The 18048-nt window shown below is 41.8% G+C and overlaps 7 protein-coding genes across 11 annotated transcripts in view; 6 read left to right on the top strand and 1 right to left on the bottom strand.

Annotated features, from left to right (window-relative positions):
• Positions 1-738: 738 nt before the first annotated feature.
• On the top strand, positions 739-2082 carry LOC132263474 (uncharacterized). The gene is made up of 2 exons (XM_059763255.1): positions 739-1455; positions 1546-2082. Exons 1-2 carry the CDS (start codon positions 739-741, stop codon positions 2080-2082), a joined length of 1254 nt encoding a protein of 417 aa, XP_059619238.1.
• A 1086-nt stretch (positions 2083-3168) lies between these two features.
• Positions 3169-8404, top strand: LOC132262382 (uncharacterized). Of its 2 annotated transcripts, XM_059761648.1 has the most exons (6): positions 3169-3408; positions 3544-3988; positions 4049-4203; positions 6486-6638; positions 7463-7646; positions 7721-8404. In XM_059761648.1, exons 2-6 carry the CDS (start codon positions 3580-3582, stop codon positions 8041-8043), a joined length of 1224 nt encoding a protein of 407 aa, XP_059617631.1. In that variant the 5' UTR covers positions 3169-3408; positions 3544-3579; the 3' UTR covers positions 8044-8404. The 2 variants fall into 2 exon arrangements, with proteins under 2 accessions (XP_059617631.1, XP_059617632.1); XM_059761649.1 differs by lacking the exons at positions 3169-3408; positions 3544-3988; positions 4049-4203 and adding an exon at positions 4308-6008.
• Positions 8405-9184: 780 nt separating this feature from the next.
• LOC132261956 (acylphosphatase-2) lies at positions 9185-11472 on the top strand. Its single transcript, XM_059761023.1, has 3 exons — positions 9185-9447; positions 9807-9933; positions 11115-11472. Exons 1-3 carry the CDS (start codon positions 9387-9389, stop codon positions 11227-11229), a joined length of 303 nt encoding a protein of 100 aa, XP_059617006.1. The 5' UTR covers positions 9185-9386; the 3' UTR covers positions 11230-11472.
• A 98-nt stretch (positions 11473-11570) lies between these two features.
• Positions 11571-13720, top strand: LOC132261954 (vacuolar protein sorting-associated protein 52 homolog). The gene is made up of 2 exons (XM_059761019.1): positions 11571-12626; positions 12689-13720. The coding sequence occupies exons 1-2, from the start codon at positions 11571-11573 to the stop codon at positions 13718-13720; spliced, it is 2088 nt and encodes a 695-aa protein (XP_059617002.1).
• On the bottom strand, positions 13685-14456 carry LOC132261957 (thioredoxin domain-containing protein 17). The gene is made up of 3 exons (XM_059761024.1): positions 14298-14456; positions 14056-14151; positions 13685-13996 (listed from the first exon to the last, which is right to left on the bottom strand). Exons 1-3 carry the CDS (start codon positions 14344-14346, stop codon positions 13761-13763), a joined length of 381 nt encoding a protein of 126 aa, XP_059617007.1. The 5' UTR covers positions 14347-14456; the 3' UTR covers positions 13685-13760.
• Positions 14447-15282, top strand: LOC132261955 (coiled-coil domain-containing protein 43). 2 transcript variants are annotated; one of them, XM_059761021.1, is made up of 3 exons: positions 14447-14658; positions 14746-14955; positions 15023-15282. In XM_059761021.1, the coding sequence occupies exons 1-3, from the start codon at positions 14488-14490 to the stop codon at positions 15254-15256; spliced, it is 615 nt and encodes a 204-aa protein (XP_059617004.1). In that variant the 5' UTR covers positions 14447-14487; the 3' UTR covers positions 15257-15282. The 2 variants fall into 2 exon arrangements, with proteins under 2 accessions (XP_059617004.1, XP_059617003.1); XM_059761020.1 differs by having other exon boundaries at positions 14454-14658; positions 14746-14961; positions 15023-15281.
• A 671-nt stretch (positions 15283-15953) lies between these two features.
• Positions 15954-18048, top strand: part of LOC132262166 (nuclear receptor coactivator 2) — a 38033-nt gene continuing 35938 nt past the window's right edge. For all 3 annotated transcript variants that reach the window (XM_059761322.1, XM_059761324.1, XM_059761319.1), the window contains exon 1: positions 15954-16151. The gene's annotated coding sequence lies outside the window, so the exon portion shown is untranslated. The remainder of the gene's footprint in view (positions 16152-18048) is intronic.

Raw genomic sequence — 18048 nt, 5'->3', positions numbered from 1 at the left:
CTTAAGTTGGCGTAAAGTTTTCCACTCCATTTTTCCGCTTGATACAGTTCACGAGGAAGAAGGAAATATCATCACGCGCCTATGTTGTCAATTACATTCTACAACGATTATAGAGAGATACTCCATGCGAGAACTTGAAAGCTCATGACATCGTTTTCATCATTTTTTTCTTCCCTTCTCGCTCTAAGGGCATTTCTAGAGTGAGAAAAAATGTTAATGATTCCCAACCACCTCGACGGCTCGTGTCATTCATATAGAACACCCACACGACTCACACATGCAAACTCGACAAATATCTCATTACTATCCACCCTCTGAGACCACTGCCACCCTTAAGAATCAGTCGGAGTCAAATCTATACACAGAATACCACAAACCAGTCAGCGTTTGCCCTCGTGACGATGAACATCCCCAACGAGAACTTGTAGGCGGCAGTTCAAAGAATTTGGAAAATTTTGCATTAGTTTGTGAATTGATCACACGCGATAAATTTACATTATCACGCGCTCACAAGACAAGTTAGTTCCACAAATCTCGGTGCAATTGTAAAAACATTGAGATCAACACATATGTGGATATTTGTCTAATCACACTGTGTTGTCTTTTACTGCATATGGTGGCAGTTAATGGGTGGAAATTAATTATGAAACAAGACTTGTCACCGCCATAAATGATTGTATGTGGTAATTGTGAAAATAGTTGAACGATCAGTGTAACTTGAGTTCTGCCTCTGTGACAATGGAGGAACAGGAGAGACTATCTCTGGACGAGCTGCCCATGTACAATATATCACTGTCGCCACCAAATCGATGGATTAAGCGTCTACTCCACGTGAGCGACACTATTGTCTCCTTGCTGATTATCACTCCTCTTGCCGTCGCTCACTGGCGCGGAACGTGGACATTTATGGACTATCACGAGGAGATTTTCCCACCGTGGCACTGCTTCCTCCTCGGCAGTGTGCTCCACACGGCTTTCGCCCTACTGCGGGAGTCTCTCCACGAGGAATTCTCCACAACGAGCGACACCAAGTCCATCTGTCGCACCATCAAGCATTTCATCATAAGCAAAACCTACACATATATCTTCAGCATTGCATGTATCCTGCAATGGCGCGGAGGATGGGCTGTTCTCGACTATCACTTTGGTCACACTCCTCATGTGGCTATCATCGTCACTGCTGTGACCTTTGTCATCCTCGTGGCCATTCGGTGCGTCCGCAACACTCTGGCCCCACCATTTGTCATCATCATGGACTACAGGGATTCCGCCTTCATCTTCCCCACGAGATTCCGCATCGAAGGTGGCCACAAGCCGGGACTTTATGTCCTCGACTGTGCATTTTCTGTGCTCTGTGTTGGAACGTTGGTGGTCTTCGTGTGGCGTGGCGTTTGGCTTCTCATGGATCTCTACTTGTTCCCCACGGATACCCATCTTTCAGCCTTCCTGTCTCTTGTGCGTGTCTTTTAAAATTGAATTGACTTGAAAATTGAAATTGACTTGAAATTATTTGCATTACATTTTCCATCATATTTTCCTCCATAGGCCATTGGATATGGAACCGTGGCAGTAATCTTTGCCATTCAGCCCATCATGAGGTGGACGTGTGAGCGACTTGAAGGTTTGTGGCGTGTCGCTGCTACGGATGTTTTTCTCAGCCTAAGTTTCGTCGGCACAGTGAGCATTTGGCGAGGAGTGTGGTACTGCATAGATTTCTATTTCCTCCCACACTACCTAATAGAGAGTATTTGGATAACACACGCGGCTTCCTTAATCCTCCTTGCCTTTCTCAATTGCTCCAACTCAGTGCTCCTTCGTGGCGTGTACATTGATGCTGAGGAACCCGCTGGACAGTGTGTAGTCTTTCCTGTGTATTATATCCGTCAACTATTTCAAAAAGAGCGATCCAGGAAGCAAAAGCGGCTCCTTAACACTCTAGAGAGACACGATAATAACACTTTTCTCCTCATAGAGGATCCAACAAATAATGTGAGAAGTAATAAATATTGTGAGAGTGAAAATTTAAATAATAACACCAAGATAATTGATGAAGAACAATGTGAACCGATTTTTCAAGAGTAATCGATTATATTGAAAAACAAAGAATTCAAGTGTCGTGTTAGTAATTATAGTTCCACTTCAAAAGCACCTTGAAGCAGCCAATGTTAACAATTAATTGGAGAATTCATGTGATAACGTCGCTAAAAATCCATAAAAATGTCTATGCTCTTGCACTACATCACTCATCACAGAAATAATTTAATATGAACTTGAAATTCTACTCTGACGGATAATGTTACAGTCTTCATATCAGGTCAGTCAAAAAATTACAGTGCATTTTGCCATAAATACCCTGTAGAAAGCTTTGATTTTTATTTAGAGGATAATTTGTGCTTGATGAGTTTTTATTAAAATGAGATTTCAATGAAAGCATTTTAGAGAGCAATTCGGAATATCACATAACTTTATTTAGGGCTCATTTTTTATTATTTCCACGTATCGTAAAATAAATCGTAAGGCGTAAAAAAGGAGAAGGAGATTATGCGCAGAGCTTTTACCCTGACCCAGTAAATTGATGAAAAATTTCCTTATCATTCGACACTCTTCAGCGCCCTGGAGGACATGAAAAATAGGACGCGCAGTATTCTTTAAGTCTCCAGATGATGATTTAAAAAGAACATGTCACACTCTATAAAGTAATTGCGCCTCTTCGTGGAAGATTTTCGCCAGTGCGTGACACTCCCAAGAGATCAGAATGTATAGTAGAGAAGACTCCAGTGAAAATGTGTATTTGAGGAAAATTACAACAATTGTGTGGCTTCATGTACAGTTACATGACCTTTTCAGTGAAGTTGGAGACGATGTGTGTTTATACATAGATATGTGGTTAGGGAAACACATTTCACCCCAACTTCCTCAAAAACACATTCAATCTTGCACTCAACGAGAGAAAAACAGAAAAGCCCACCCAATTATGTCATTATGATCATCTCCAGACTATTCTCATTGTGGATTCAAATAATTAGTATGAAGACGAAAAAGAATCATCGCGCTCTTTACGTAGATCAAGTAGTGAAAACAAATCAGGTAAATAGCCAGAGAAGCAGAGCATATAAGATATAATCCAGTTGCGAACAACAAATCATTTTCAGTTGATTCCTGAATCCCAATATCGATCTCCACACTCGCGAGTGTCTCTATTTTTCCTCTTATTAAGTAAATTCAGCAACATCCTAATTGCAATAACCGTGTCTATATTACCAGTGAAATTATTATTAACGCACAAATATTCTTCAAATCTATTTGTGTGCCATTATACTCGGTTAATAAAATTCACCCCCACATCGACCTTAACACTGTGTTCTTTGTTAAGTCTCGCTATAGGAGAGATATTATATTAAATATTTGGTGAGACATTAATTTTCTCTTCCTTTTTCAACCCTCCCATTTCGTGTATCGCATTTGCGTTTCCTGCAAAAAGAGTGTGAAAGTATCAGTGTGACAAAGATTGATCCTTGAACTTTTGTCATTTTATACTAAAAGAAACGGATAACCCTGAGTTGAGACACCTGCGAGGAGATGGAGAAACAACCTCTTCCCACAGGAAGCGACTTCTTCACTGTGTGGCTCTCATCACCGCCTGACAAGGCCACCAAGCGTCTCCTCAATTTTGGAGACACCCTCCTGTCCTGGTTCATCATTTCACCCCTCGCCATTGCCCACTGGCGTGGCACGTGGGATTATATGGATCAGCGTCCGGACAAATTTCCCGCTTGGTATTGCTTCATATTGGGCGGTATTTTGCACACAGCCTTTGCCCTTCTCCGCGAACCGCTCCACGAGGAATTCTCGCCACCAAGCAACGGCAATAAATCCCTCAAGAGGACAATATGGCGGATTTTTGTTACCAAAGTCTACACATACATCTTCTCAGTCGGCAGCATAATGCATTGGCGCGGGGGATGGGCCATGATGGAGCTTCATTTAGGTGAGAATTACTTCCTTTGCCACTATCCTTCACACTTTAATGTGTTTCACCACTCTGTAGGACCCGGAGTTTGGCCAGCTGTAATTGTATCATTCATCACACTTATTCCACTTCTTGTTCTTCGATCGCTGAGGAACTCATTGGCACCACCGTACATTATTTTGATGGATTGCAAGGACGTCGCATTTACATTTCCCACCAGATTTCGATGTGAGGTAATGTGAAATTTATTATTCCCTGGCCCATTAAATCAAACCAATGGGAAAGAAAGCTATGTTGCATCATTTTGACAATCTGCAGAATACGCATGACGTTAAATTTAAATTTAACGCAGTGAGAAACTTTGGGGAAGCTTTATGGTTTTAATAAATTCACAAACGCAATATTTGCACCCACTAGTCAAATATTTTACCTACACACCAACTGAAAATACATTGATTATCTTGTATGTCGCAGAGAGCGAGAGAGATCATTTGACGTGACATCTCTCCAATGTATCCCATATATGAGGAATTGCCTCAAAACAATACAAGTTCAAAACTCTTATAAAGCTGATAATACTATGTCGCATGGATAACCACATATCTACATACACACGCAAACTGGCCAAAGGGAGAATTAAACGGAATATTCAGAGTCCATATAAAAGTTGTCGACACAATGAGAGTCTCTTCAGAGTGATAAAATTGATAATAGCACACGCGTCTCTGTGTCATTCGATAACGGGAGAAGATCGCATGAAAAATCATCTTGCCCATGTACTAAATTTCCTCCGTTCCCTGCAAAACCCTCTGACGGTATCCTGTTTCTCATTATCTATCCCATTGAGTGAAATAGTGCGAATTATAAAAGGCGGTTGTTTTCACTCAAATGAGCCCAAGAGCCAAAAACACGATCCTCGATTACAGTTAGATGCCAGAGGGACAAGTGTGAAGTGATTTTAGAATCTCAAATTGAATAATTCCCAGTATAATATATTAATAAAGTGTGTTCATAATATGTGAATGGAGCAGAGCAGAAATAAAAGAATTGCTTGAGTTCAGGTGCCTTATCAAGAGATCTGTGCTATTTCCAAGGCTATTTTTCGATAATATTCAGAATCGATCAGAGCACGTTATTTGCAAATAAAGTGCGTATCCATATGGTTAATAGTGAATGTAGTCATGATATGTGAAATTACTGTGCCTCATGTCTAATGCCGAGGACCAATGAGCATCTTGAGTTATTATAATATCACTCAAAAAGATTTTCAAGTGTATCAATAGTATATGACAAAATCCATTATAAACAAACTAAATAAAAGTCTTCTTGAGCAATGAGTATCTTCGTGTGTACTGTGGCAAAATCAACAGTTCCGCAATAATAAATCAACCCATGTGTGATTGTGTTGATTTGTTGCACTTGTTTAGCCATGGCAAGGTTGTGTAAGTTGTGACTCTTGACGAATTATAGGAACAATCAGTAAGAATTCAAATCCAGAATGCGTGGAAGTACAGCTGGATTAGCTGACGGTGTTCTTAATCCATCGAGAGACGCCCATGGCGTGCTCCTGGATTTCCTCGACACAATGCTCTCGACCTTGATCGTGGGACCCCTTGTCATATCCTACTGGCGCGGCACATGGAATCTCATGGATCTCTATCTATTCGCCGAGAGGCCCGTGATCAGTGCGTTCGCCTCCCTCGTGATCGGTATCGTGGGCCACCTCGTCTTTACCCTCTGCCAGGACACCCTGAAAACTCACATTCACCCTAATCGCCACAGGGTTGCCTACTACATCAGCTCACGCATATACACAGCCCTGTATGGTGTAATATGTATCAATGGGTGGCGAGGAGGATGGCAACTAATTGATTGCTACACTTCCCATAAAGTACCCACTGTCCTCCTACTGACCATTCCGCCGGCATTCTGCCTCGCAGCACTTAAGACTCTGCGGAATCTCTCAGCTGCACCTTTCACAATCTCAATAGATGCTCCAAATGAGTACTTTGACATTCAAACCATGTTCAAAACATCGGTAAGATAATCATGCTAATTAGCAGTTTCCTCAATTCATATTAATTATGCGTGAGCAAAGCATTTCTTGTGATGCTTCGAATCGCATAATTGTCATACAAATTACACAATAAATTTCTTCATTTGAATTATGAAGATACATTCTAGTGATTACATGAAAGGATCATAAATCCTGCGAAAATCCTTTTTCTATGTAATTACTATGAGGAGAATAAATAAAACACATTGTAACAGTAGATATATGACATAACATAAACGAAAAATTCAGGAATTCGAGTACTTAGATAATAAAAAAAAATAAGTAAGTGATATCACGATGATTATTTATGGTTTAATTAATTTTTTGTAATTATAACAGTGTATTTCTAAGAAATTTTACTACCATTTATTTTTTTTATGCATAGTAACAACTTTCATGTAGGCCCAGGTGTCCAGAAAGGAAGAAAATAGCCAACCTTTTATTTCACTTTCATTTCAGGGCGCTCGCCAACCACTTTACTACGTTCTTGATTGTTGCTTCTCTGTTCTAATTATTGGATCCCTCGTGGTGTTTGTTTGGCGTGGTGTTTGGGTGTTCCTGGATCTTGTACTCTATCCCAGTGATGCGAAACTCTCAGCATGGTACTCATTGGTAAGTCCATCTGAATTTCCTTCCTTGTAAATATCAATAATTTCCATCGGAATTCTCCCTCTCGACATTGTAAGATAAGAATAGAGATGCTGATATTATGTATTTGTACAGAAAAAAACAGACATGTGACACGTATATTATCAGCGTTGAAGATATTAATCAGTTGACTGGTTAATACTATTCATCATCCATTATCCTCATGCTTAGTAAATAGTCATGCTGAGAAAGATTCTCAAAATACATATTTGACGAGAGTCCAAGTGAATTACATCTCTAATGGAAAACTCCATGAATTTTGTACAAACAATTAACACTCAAGTATATTTATCACTCAGTTTTCTGTTCTCATTTTTATAGACTGTTTTAGATAATAAACAAATCTTATCCATTTACAATATTTACAATATGACACAAGGAAAATATATGTGCAAATTATATTCATTTCACCTGACACCCCTTGTGACACCCTCACTGTGTCTACGAATGACGAAAATAATTTGAAAATGTATGATTGAACTGATTAAGTCTGCCGACAATAAATACAAATGTCGAATGGAAATATGTGACTTACTCAACACTCTTTGCTTTCCGCAGAAAGATAAATTCAATTAATCCGATTGCCTTTTGTTATCTAATCAAAATTTCGATAACACTCACTTTATCTCACCATTAAATTTTATATGACAAGCCTCTTGGTTGGGATATTTCCTACAAACACATTGAGAACATCTCCATTGACAAGATGAGTTGCTGCGTGTGTATTCTGCCTCAGTATACGCTTATCACCAGATTTTAATGTCTTTTTCTTCTCAATCCCTTTAAAGGCCATCGGATATGGAATAGTTTTCATCACATTTGCTCTTCAACCTGTTATGAGATGGACTTGTGACAAGCTGACTGGATTTTGGCGCCTCGCCATTGCGGATGTCTTTCTCTTCTTCAGCTTCATTGGCACAGTTAATGCATGGCGTGGTATTTGGCAGCTTCTCGATCACTATTTTCTCCCAGGTGAGATAAATCTCCACCCACATTTCAACACTAACGACAGTGACACCAATTTGTCCTTAAATACAAAATTGCAGATCAGCGAGCTCTCAGTGATTGGCTTACTCACGGAATCTGCTTTATACTCCTCGCCCTCATGAACTGTGCCAACACCGTGCTGGTGCGCGGTGTCTTCCTGGATGCTGAGGAGCCCGGTGGAAAATGCGTGATCTTCCCTGTGTACTACATCCGACTCTATTTCCAAAAGGAGCGCACGAAAAAGAACCAACGCGTATTGGACAATATGGAAAAGAGCGAAGGGGCAAATACATTGTTACTCCTCGAAAAGCCTGCCAATAATGTAGTTGTTGTAAAGAATACTAACGAAAAGAAGCCCATAAATAATGAAAGTGCAAAATAATGATATTCATTTTGATGATAAAATATGAGTGGAAAAGAACAAATTTAGACAAGATATGTTATCAATAACAAAAAATGAAAGCAAATGTATGGAAGTGCAAGAGAACCCTCTTAAACGGTTGTATTCGATTGGCTGTGGGCGCAAGAAGATGATGATTTCGGTGTCTTTACATTAAATTATATTAATGAATGTGAAATACCCACTAATATATTGAATTGCAAATTATGTCATTTAATCTCTTGATGGAAGAGAATATTATATATATATATATAAAGTGATACAATTGCTAAGAAAATTGTTGTATATGAAGAAATAAATTAACTGTCTCATATGTGAAGTGAGACATATAAGAGACATGTCATTTTTGTTTTTCATTTGCCCAACAATTAATTGCACAATATGGCAATTTGCTCTCGTGTTTGAGAAGAGGAACAACCCGCGCTGTAGTCAACAATGGACCACCTAGGGAGTTTCCAACGGGAAATATCCTCTCAACACCGACGACGGCACAAGAGAAAAACCCATTCAACTTCCGACCATTTGATTTTTCCATGGCCTACAATTCACAAATTAGCCCTAAATCCAGACCACTTTTAATCACTTAACTAGCGGAATTGTCAATTAATATATATTTTTTTTAGCTCTTCGCCAGTTCAAAGCAAAGCGATTAGCAATGGGCCATAAAACAGGAACTGCATTCTGGAAAAGTTTTCCCTTCGCTAAATACGAATAGACCCACAACAAGTTGTAAATAAAAACACGCTTTCGCTTATATCTCAGAGGTAAAAACGAACATATTGGTATTGTTTTATTGCCTCATGACCTCTTATCGTTTAAAAAAAATCCCAATGATAAAAAAGCCGGGTAAAGCAAGAAAAAAACAACAAATGGAACCTTTATAAGTAAAGGCAGTAAAAGCTTTTAATCATAAATGCTTACTTCTGAAAAATCGCGCATGTATGATTTTTTCATCACTTTTCCCCAATTATTTGCCTTAAATTTTAATTCTACGACACTATGCAAGTTTTGTGAGTTTACTCAGAAAGTGAAGAGAGATTTTTAATTAATAGTATGTATGTGTGCCTCTCGTTAATGTTAACGAGAAAAGAGTATCATGAAATAGTCAATCACTCGCTTTTATAAATAGTCTCTTCAGTTTCGATCATGACCACAATGATTGAAGATCATCTCAGTGTCTCTCCTTAGTACTCTACAAGATTTCTAGAAAGTACTCTATTGTGAATAGTTTTGAGCGAAAGATTTTGGATTGTAAAAGGACCTTCCACAGTTTCGTGCCAATAGAATAATAACAATAAATCAAGAGAAACTGTAGTGCAGTCAAAATGGTTGAGTTGAATATATCTTTCGTATCAGTGGAATTTGAAGTATTTGGTCATGTACAAGGTACTTTTGGATCACTGTTGCAGACCTCCAATGCGAAATTGCCTACAGACTCACCGCCACATGAAATGCCATCATAAATTTTTCATCATTAAGCGTAGAGGAAAAATTTAATTGACATAATTGATATAAAGTAATTGGTGTAAGTGAAATATATGATTAATTTGCGCGAATGAGACGCATTGACACAAGTATATTTCATTTACTGAAAAGTGGCATCATTTATCTCTATGCTAAATGCAATTAATTGCAAAACACGCAGACCCTCTTTTATATCTTCCATTTCTCATTTCATGCTCCATCAATCAACGCTACTCTCCATCGCACCTGGACGCGCAACGCCAATGGGTGCTCGTCAAAAGGATGTGGCTTCACAAAACACTGCCGAGACATGTGTGTTAAGCGGAAAATTGGTGGTTGGGTGAAAAACTCCAAGACTGGCACGATCTTGGGAAAAATGCAGGGCAGCAAGGAGGCGATTGATGAGATGTAAGCAGCAAATGAGTGCATTTCTGACACAATTCACGTTCAAAGTCCGATCCATTGCCAGAGCATGCAACTATTCTCATAGAACGCCACAATTCCTCCCCATAGCATCATGAAAGTGCTATAATCTCTGGTTAACATTGTCTGATCATTTCTCTAATTGCAAAGAACTAAAATTGCGCAGTTTATGGATGGGAAAGGAATGAAAATCTTCTAAAATACCCACCAACGAGCTCCTCATCTTGTCTTATGCAATGTGTTTTGGTCTTAGCCATTGAGATACGACGCCACAGTAAAGAGAATTGCTAAAATAAACCTAAACGTTCCCATTACGATTTACACGAGGATTCCCATGCCAATTAATGAATAATATCAATAAAAAAGCATAAACCGCATACCAAGTGGACTGTTTTCCTACAAAATCTTCAAGACGCCTCTCAACAATTGAGGAAATGTGAAAAAATAGCTATGCTAATTGGAGTGGGTTGTTGTAAGTGATTAATTTCCTTGAAAGAGAAATTGGTCAAGGTTCAAATTATGGTTTATTGTCAAAGCACATGAACTATTTGGCAACACGTAAATGAAAATAGCTTGATAATGTGATTAACAGCGGGGACTTTCTTTGCAAAAATTGGCTGCCAAAACACTGATTACTCGTCTAAGCTAAATGATGATCTTTAGCGTGGCTCATCATTGAAGATCATTGAGGAAAAATATCACCAAGGTCAAGTGAAATTCATCCTACTTCATTGTCTCTCACTTTTATTAAGCGTCTGTGGTTATTAGCACACCAAGCAGTCTTACCTAAAGCGCCATTTAGCAGGATTGTTAAATAAATTAAGTCTTTTTTTCCAAGGTGTATAAAAAAATTTGTTTTTATCTCCTTTATAATAATTTTTCCTTGCTTTTATATGAATGAGATGTTAAAATTTTTTACTTTCTGTAGTTAGGAAGTTGTTTCAATTGAAGCATGTCTTACTCGGAGTCTTTAACTTCTTACTGTTCTTTTTCTCCTTAATACGCATTCCAAAAGCTTTCTGATACTAAGCACTGAATCATGTGTCTATGCTTTGATTACCATGCAATCACAACAATTTGCTAATACAATTTTTTATTCACAATCATCACCAATTTCGAGTATTAATCACAAAGAGATAAGACGGATTTTCCTCTTTTTCTTGCAGGACAAACTGGCTGACAAACACTGGATCGCCCGGATGCCAGATAGAAAAGTGCGAGTTCAGGAATTGGCTCACCTTGCTTCGACCCGACTACCGGGATTTTGCAATTCGATTCTAAGAATCCACAATACCCCGAATCTTATCAAATAATCTAATTTTAAACGCAAGAGACCACGAGCAGAGCTAATTTTCGCGGTGTACAAAAATAGATAGGAAAACAGCGGAGAGGCCATAACCTCAACAGTCGCCGTCAAACTCTTGCGCGATGTATTGTTTACGGTGTGAATTCTGATAAGAATAACATTTGTTATGAATTCTTACCTGCTCTGGATGAATAAAGGAGAGTGGATAATTTTTGAATAAAGGTATTTCTGGAAATACTTCTCAAAACACAGAGAAGAGATTTATTACACGGCGGTTTGAAAAAAGTGCGTGCGGAGTTCGTCAAGTGTGCATTGAATGTGCGTGTGTGTGAGCGTGGTGAATAAGAGGGGAATAAAAACAGCTGATTTTCAAGTGTATAAGCTCGCTCAAAGCGAAGGTGTTTTTTCCGCTTTTCACAGCGATATGTCGGATTTAGTGGAAAAGCTGGACGATGAGGAGGTGCAGGAGATTCTTAAGACAGGCACGGATCTCAGGCAATATTCGCAGCAGATCGAAAAGGAGTTCAATGAGGTGGAAAACCGCTCCATCAGCGACTACATCAAAGAGAGCCAGAACATTGCGAGCCTCCACACACAAATTCGGGCATGTGACGACACCCTGGAACGCATGGAGAACATGCTGACCAACTTCCAGCACGTCCTGAGCAACATCAGCACGGAGATTACGTCGCTGCAGAAGAAGTCAGTGTCCATGTCGGTGCAGTTAACCAACAGACAGTCTGTTCGGGCGCAGCTTTCGCAGTTTATCGAAGACATGGCTGTGCCCGAGGAGATGATCGCGGTGATCATGGAGACTGCTGTAACGGAGAAGGAGTTCCTGGTGAATTTGAATCAGTTGAACCACAAATTGGCACTGGTGAAGGAGCTGCGATTCAAGGAATCCGCTTCCGCTAATGACGTTCAAGATGTGCTGGAGAATCTCAAAGTGAAAGCCATGGCCAGGATCAGAACATACTTGATGGAGCAGATCCACAAGTTTCGCAAACCCATGACCAACTATCAGGTACCCCAGAACGCTATGCTCAAGAACAAACTGTTCTTCGAGTTCATCTTGTCAAATGAGAGACAAGTAGCGCAGGAGATCTGTGGTGAGTACGTGGACACCATGAGCAAGATTTACTTCAGCTACTTCAAGAGCTACTCCTCGCGCCTAGCCGCTCTGCAGTTCGAGGAGGCCGCATCGAAGGATGATCTCATGGGTGTGGAGGATACAGTTAGCAAGTCTCTCTTCTCCAAGACGACTTCCTTGAAGAATAAGAGCACAGTGTTCACCATTGGGAATCGCGGGGATGTTCTCAATCAGCAGCTGGAGGCGCCAATCCTAGTGCCACATGCGCAGCAAAAGAACAAGGTATGAGTTCATAACAAGAGGGGTTTATCGCCATTATTTCATCCGTCGTTCTTTACTTGCAGTACTCGTACGAGGCGCTCTTCCGCTCCGAGCAGTACGCTTTGGTGGACAACGCCTGTCGGGAGTACCTGTTCGTCACTGAGTTCTTCATGGTGCGCGGATCGCAAGCCCAGGAGCTCTTCAACCAGATCATGGGACGAACACTGTCACTTCTGATTAAGAACGTGGAAACATACATTGCGGATTGCTTCGACTGCATCGCCATGTTCTTGTGCATCCACCTTATTCTGCGCTATCAGCTCATGTGCCACAAGCGCTGCGTTCCGGCATTGGACAAATACTGGGACTCCCTGCAGGCAGTCATCTGGCCGCGCCTCGAGGTGATCTTTCGGACCAATATCCAGAGCGTACGCGATTGCGATCCCACGCGCTTCACGCGCGAAATGGGGCCACACTACATTACCAGGCGATATGCGGAGTTCTCAGCAGCCATTGTGGGTATTTCTGAGCACTTCCCAAATGAGCTCATGAGTCGGCTGTTACTGGAGTTGCAGAACGAAGTGGAATGTTTCATTCTGCGCATGGCGGCAATTTTTCCGGCGCGTAAAGAACAGCTCATATACCTGATTAACAACTACGACTTGGTGCTGGGCGTGCTCATGGAGCGCACCCGGGACAATAGCAAAGAAGCCGAGGCCTTCAGGGAGCAGCTTACAGCACGCAGTGGCGAATATGTAGAGGAGATTTTAGCGCCCCATTTCGGTGGGATCATTCAGTTTGTGCGAGAATGCGAGCTAATGTTGGAGAAGGAGCAAACTGAGGAATTTAGACGGCAGGAGCGTCGATCACTGGCTCTAGTTGCCAATTTCTCAGCCAACTGGAAGACAGCTCTTGAGGAAATTAACAAGGAAGTGTTGCTCTCCTTCCCGTCCCTCGTCACTGGCCAGACTCTCCTCCAGCTCGCTCTTACCAGCCTTCTCCAATACTATCATCGGTTCCACAAACTTCTCACGCCCAACGCGCGCTCGCAGCTCGTAAACATCCACGTGATCAAGATGTTCATCAAGAAGTATAGCGGATCTTTTAATTTGTAAATATCATTCCTGAATGTTTTATTTTATCCACAAGAGTGTTTTAATCCTCATCGCTCAGGAGCATCTCCACGAGGTCAGCATTAGAGCACTTTTCTCCATCCAGACGCTGAGGTGACTTCCAGCGCAGCAGCGTTGGCAAGAAGACGAGGTGCGTCCGGGGATCCTTCCGGAAGGGACAGTTGAGGTCCTTCCAGTATGTCCTCTCGCCTACGTCCACATGAATAAAGTGACTCTCAGGGGAGGCTTTCTCCAAGGCACTCATAACCACCGGCTCAGCTGGAAAGACACTCTTTTAGAAACCCCGGGCACCTGTAAAAAATCCCACCGGTATTCACCTTTCACGCAATACGGGCACCAGCTTTCGCCATTCTCTTGTTTTCCGCCACTGAAGAGGATATGAATGGTCTTCTTAGACGTCTCCAGTTCGTCCACTATTGGAGGAAAGATAGAAAATTGCTGAATATCATCCCGCAGAGATAGAACAGTCTGGAAATGCCACTCTTATCAGCGGAACTCCAAGTGGTCCAAGTTGTCTTGTCAGAATACGATAATTTCGAGAGATAAAGATTCCACTCACCCAATTTGGTGAACTCCTCATATCCTTTAACATGATGTTGAACCGCCATCCTTACCTGCCTGGAGAGATTTGAGAAAAATCGGGCTATTTTGGAAGATTTTCCAACACACTTTCTCGCCCCAACAAAAGAGATAACTCCTCTTCGATTGCAACGCCTCTTGTGTTGGTTCGTCGAAGGCAGAAGGAAAACATGGCAGACACGGAAGAGGACTTTGAGATGTGGCTAAAGAGGAAATTGCGCCAAATTAACACGGACGAGTCCATCTACGGGCCCTACATCGTGGGAATACTCGATGGGGATGGTGAGGAGCAGGTGGAGGAGAAAATTAGCGCCATTGAGGAGCTCCTTTCGGGAATAATCGTGAGTCTGTGGCTGAGGAACTCTCCCAATGCCTATAAAAGGACATCTCTCAGTGAGAATTGCTACACAAAACCTCCGTGCTTTCAGGATAAGGATGTCACAGCGACGGCTGAAGAAATTGTCAACAAGTGGAAATCGGTTAGTACGGAGCCGGTGCAGGAGAAGAACAGCAGTGAAGATGTAGACACTCGTCTGGCGCGCCTATTGGAATCCAATGTGGTCACATCAACGGTCCAGCGACGGCAGACAGCGGAGGAATCTCAGATTCGTGACAAAATACTAGCTCAGTACAGCCAAGTGCCGGTTAATCTCGCCCCAATTGAAGCTCTTCATCTACTGACTTTCCTTTAACTCGTTATTTCAGCTGTCGGATGAGGAGGATGAGGAACGGGGGGCCACCGCAACGAATGGCGATGCCGAAGGCCGGAACGCCAATGTGGAGGCTGTGCAGCAGATGATGAGAGAGCGGCGGGAACAGGCCCGACTGGAAAGTCAGAAGAAGAAAGAGAAGGACAAAGAGGATCTAAAGCGGCAAAAGCAGCTCCGTGAGGAGAAGAAGGAGAAACGAAAGAGTGTCAAACAAGAACGTCGGCGGTAGCAATAAACGCAGATTTTCCTTGAGTTTTCCAATATTTCCTATTCGGGCTGTGTTCTGGCATGCAAGTGAGATATTGACTGTTGACATGTTTCGTGGAATAAAAGGTTTCCTGAACGCGCCAAAGTCAGCCCCATTGCAAAGATCCAAGGATTATTCATAAGACAATCTCGAGCGTTTTCTTTACTCATCCAATGAATGTCTTTCATTTTCATTCTTAATTTGCGTAAGCTACATTACCAGCACAAATTAGCCATGCAATTAACATTGTATGCTTTGTGGAATTCGGGAAGGGCTCAGAGTTTGGAGAGAGATTTGGTTTACATAACTGAGATTGGAATTGAGTCGAAAGAAATGTCCTCCGAAGTCTTGTACATGGCGACAATTTCTAACTGGTCAGGTCTTCTGACGTCAGTCAATCTGTCAAATTGTACTCTCGACGGAGTACATTTTTCATAGAAATCAGCGTGAAAAACCACGTTAAAACCCATTTATTGTTGCTAAAGGCAGACATTGGTGTCCAAGGAGTTCACAGCAGATACTGTTTAGTGCGGATGTTCTCTGAGAGAGCGAAGAATTCAATGAAAAACTCGGTGGACGGGCGCTTCTGTTCTTTTCTTTTTAACGCGCGCGCGTGTGTGTGAGTGCCAAGGAAAATATCACTTTTCTTGTGAGTTTCCCCCGCAGCTCTTCTCCGCAGTGAATACCCGAATTCGCGGGTGGCGGTGCGTTGCAAAGTGCACAACGGGGCTGCCTGAAGCCCGAGGTCGGGGAGAGGTCTGTGTGACTCCCTCTGTGGCCATCTTGTGTGGATACCCGACTATTTTGACAATCACAACGGCTAGTGGACAAGTCTAGCCCCTCTTCTGCCCGACTAGTATGTTAAAAGTTCATAAAGGTGAGTTGCATGCCCATGTCGTCCATTTTGCCATCCTTGCCGTTGTGATTTTTATGGCGATCCGCGGAAAAGGCTCTCTGGCCCCCATTTGCACCCCACGGGTGCGAGTGAGACGGCAACATGCCCGTGTCAACCTTCAAAACAGTGGAGTCGCGTGTATCTGTGAGGAGATATATCGATATGCTACGCCAGCGCCATCACTCTTGCGGTCATACTTGACACTCGCGGCGCTACAGCCATCTCACTCGCACCCAAAGTTTCCCCAATGCCAGGAGCTCCACTGACGTGCCGTCTCCTTCGCACTCGTTCGAGTTTCTTCGCGAGAAATGTGTTGTGCCACCCAGAGCACAACAAAAGGCAAGATGACGAATTTTTCCACCTCTAGAGACACACAATTTTGTGCGCTCCCTGTTGTTTTTCTCTCCTCGTATCATTTTCAACATCGCGAATGGCATCTTCGCAAATGCTCTGGGGAAAGCTCTCATGATGGCCTCAGGCGGCGGTGGAAAGCCCAAAACGCGAAGGCTCTCGGTGAAAAGACTGAGACGAGGCTCAAGGTCACTTTTGGGTGGGTGTCGCGGAGATTCGGGGACTTTTTGGTGGGATAGGTCATGCGCATATTGGGATTCACCCCAACCACAGCAAATGCATCCCCATACTCGGATAAATGGGGGTTTGTACGTGGACTGCTAGGGTATTCTAAAGAGAATACTTAGTTGCTCTGCACAAATAAACACAATCTATGCACATAATGTCTTCGGAAATATGTATAAACACTGAGAGTGAGTGGAAATATCCATTTAATGAGGAATGTCAGGTTGTATTAGGAGAATCTATGGAAGAGTGCAGAATATGCTGCCCCAAATTTGGCACACGATCATCGAAACTCTTAGATTAGTAGATTTTCTTTGACAGTTTATTCATTCGATGGTTATTCAATTTCAGTGTTTAATAGCTATTTCAAATTAGAATCAGCAGTATATTAAGAGAATTGTGAAATCTTGAACACAAATTCACTATGATTTCACTCTTTGTATCTTTTCGGTGAAAAATGGAGATATTTGGTAAATTTTTAAACTATTCTTTGCAACAATAGAATCCTCTTGTGGGTTAATTAATTTCCGAAATGGACAATTTGACACGATCAGCTATTGGATTGAAGTTTCGAATAATTCATGAAATGAAATTTTGAAAGACACTAAAACAGATTTGGCCATAAATTTCCATTAAGCAGTGTATAACACCACACACGTCAAAGAGTAAACAGTGGAGAATCCAGTGAAACGTCAGCAACATTGCCAAATGTGTGAGTGACGAGGGAGAATAAGAGAGTGGGACAGCGAATAATTTTCGAGGTACAAGATGTACATATGTGAATAGTGAAGAAAAAGAGCCGTCAATTGGATGGATGAAAGAGAATCGCTGAATAATGGAGAGATTTTCTCTCTAGAATATGGAGAAAATTCTCAAGTCATTTGAGTGGATTTTTCAAACACATCTTGCATCTCACTCTGGCATTCAACCCCGTTGCGATTAGCTAAGGGTTGCCCGAGGGAGACGAACAAATTGTTGTGTGGTTGCGAAAGGTTCCCTCTTGAAAAATCCCAGTCAGATTCATGGTCTCCTGGTCGATTCAGGACTTGTCGTGTTCTTCAAGGGGAAATTCTCGAATGCCGAAGGGATTTTCAGGATTCCCTCGCGTGGTGTATCCTTTAAAATGCTACTGTTCCTCCGGGATCGGAGCTAAAGGCAAAAGCAATGGCCCCGAATAGGCAATGTGAGTCACAGTGTTGCGAAATTGGACATTTTATTTCAGTTTAGCACTGCTTTTGTGGAAATCACTCTCATTTGGCGTGTTTTGTCACGGCTCTTTTCCATTCGAAATTGACTTGTCCAC

This window comes from Phlebotomus argentipes, unplaced genomic scaffold (assembly GCF_947086385.1).
Source record: "Phlebotomus argentipes unplaced genomic scaffold, Phlebotomus argentipes genome assembly contig_15, whole genome shotgun sequence".
NCBI lineage: Eukaryota > Metazoa > Arthropoda > Insecta > Diptera > Psychodidae > Phlebotomus > Phlebotomus argentipes.
Note: the sequence above shows the minus strand (reverse complement) of the source record. Positions and strands in the feature narration are given on the sequence as shown.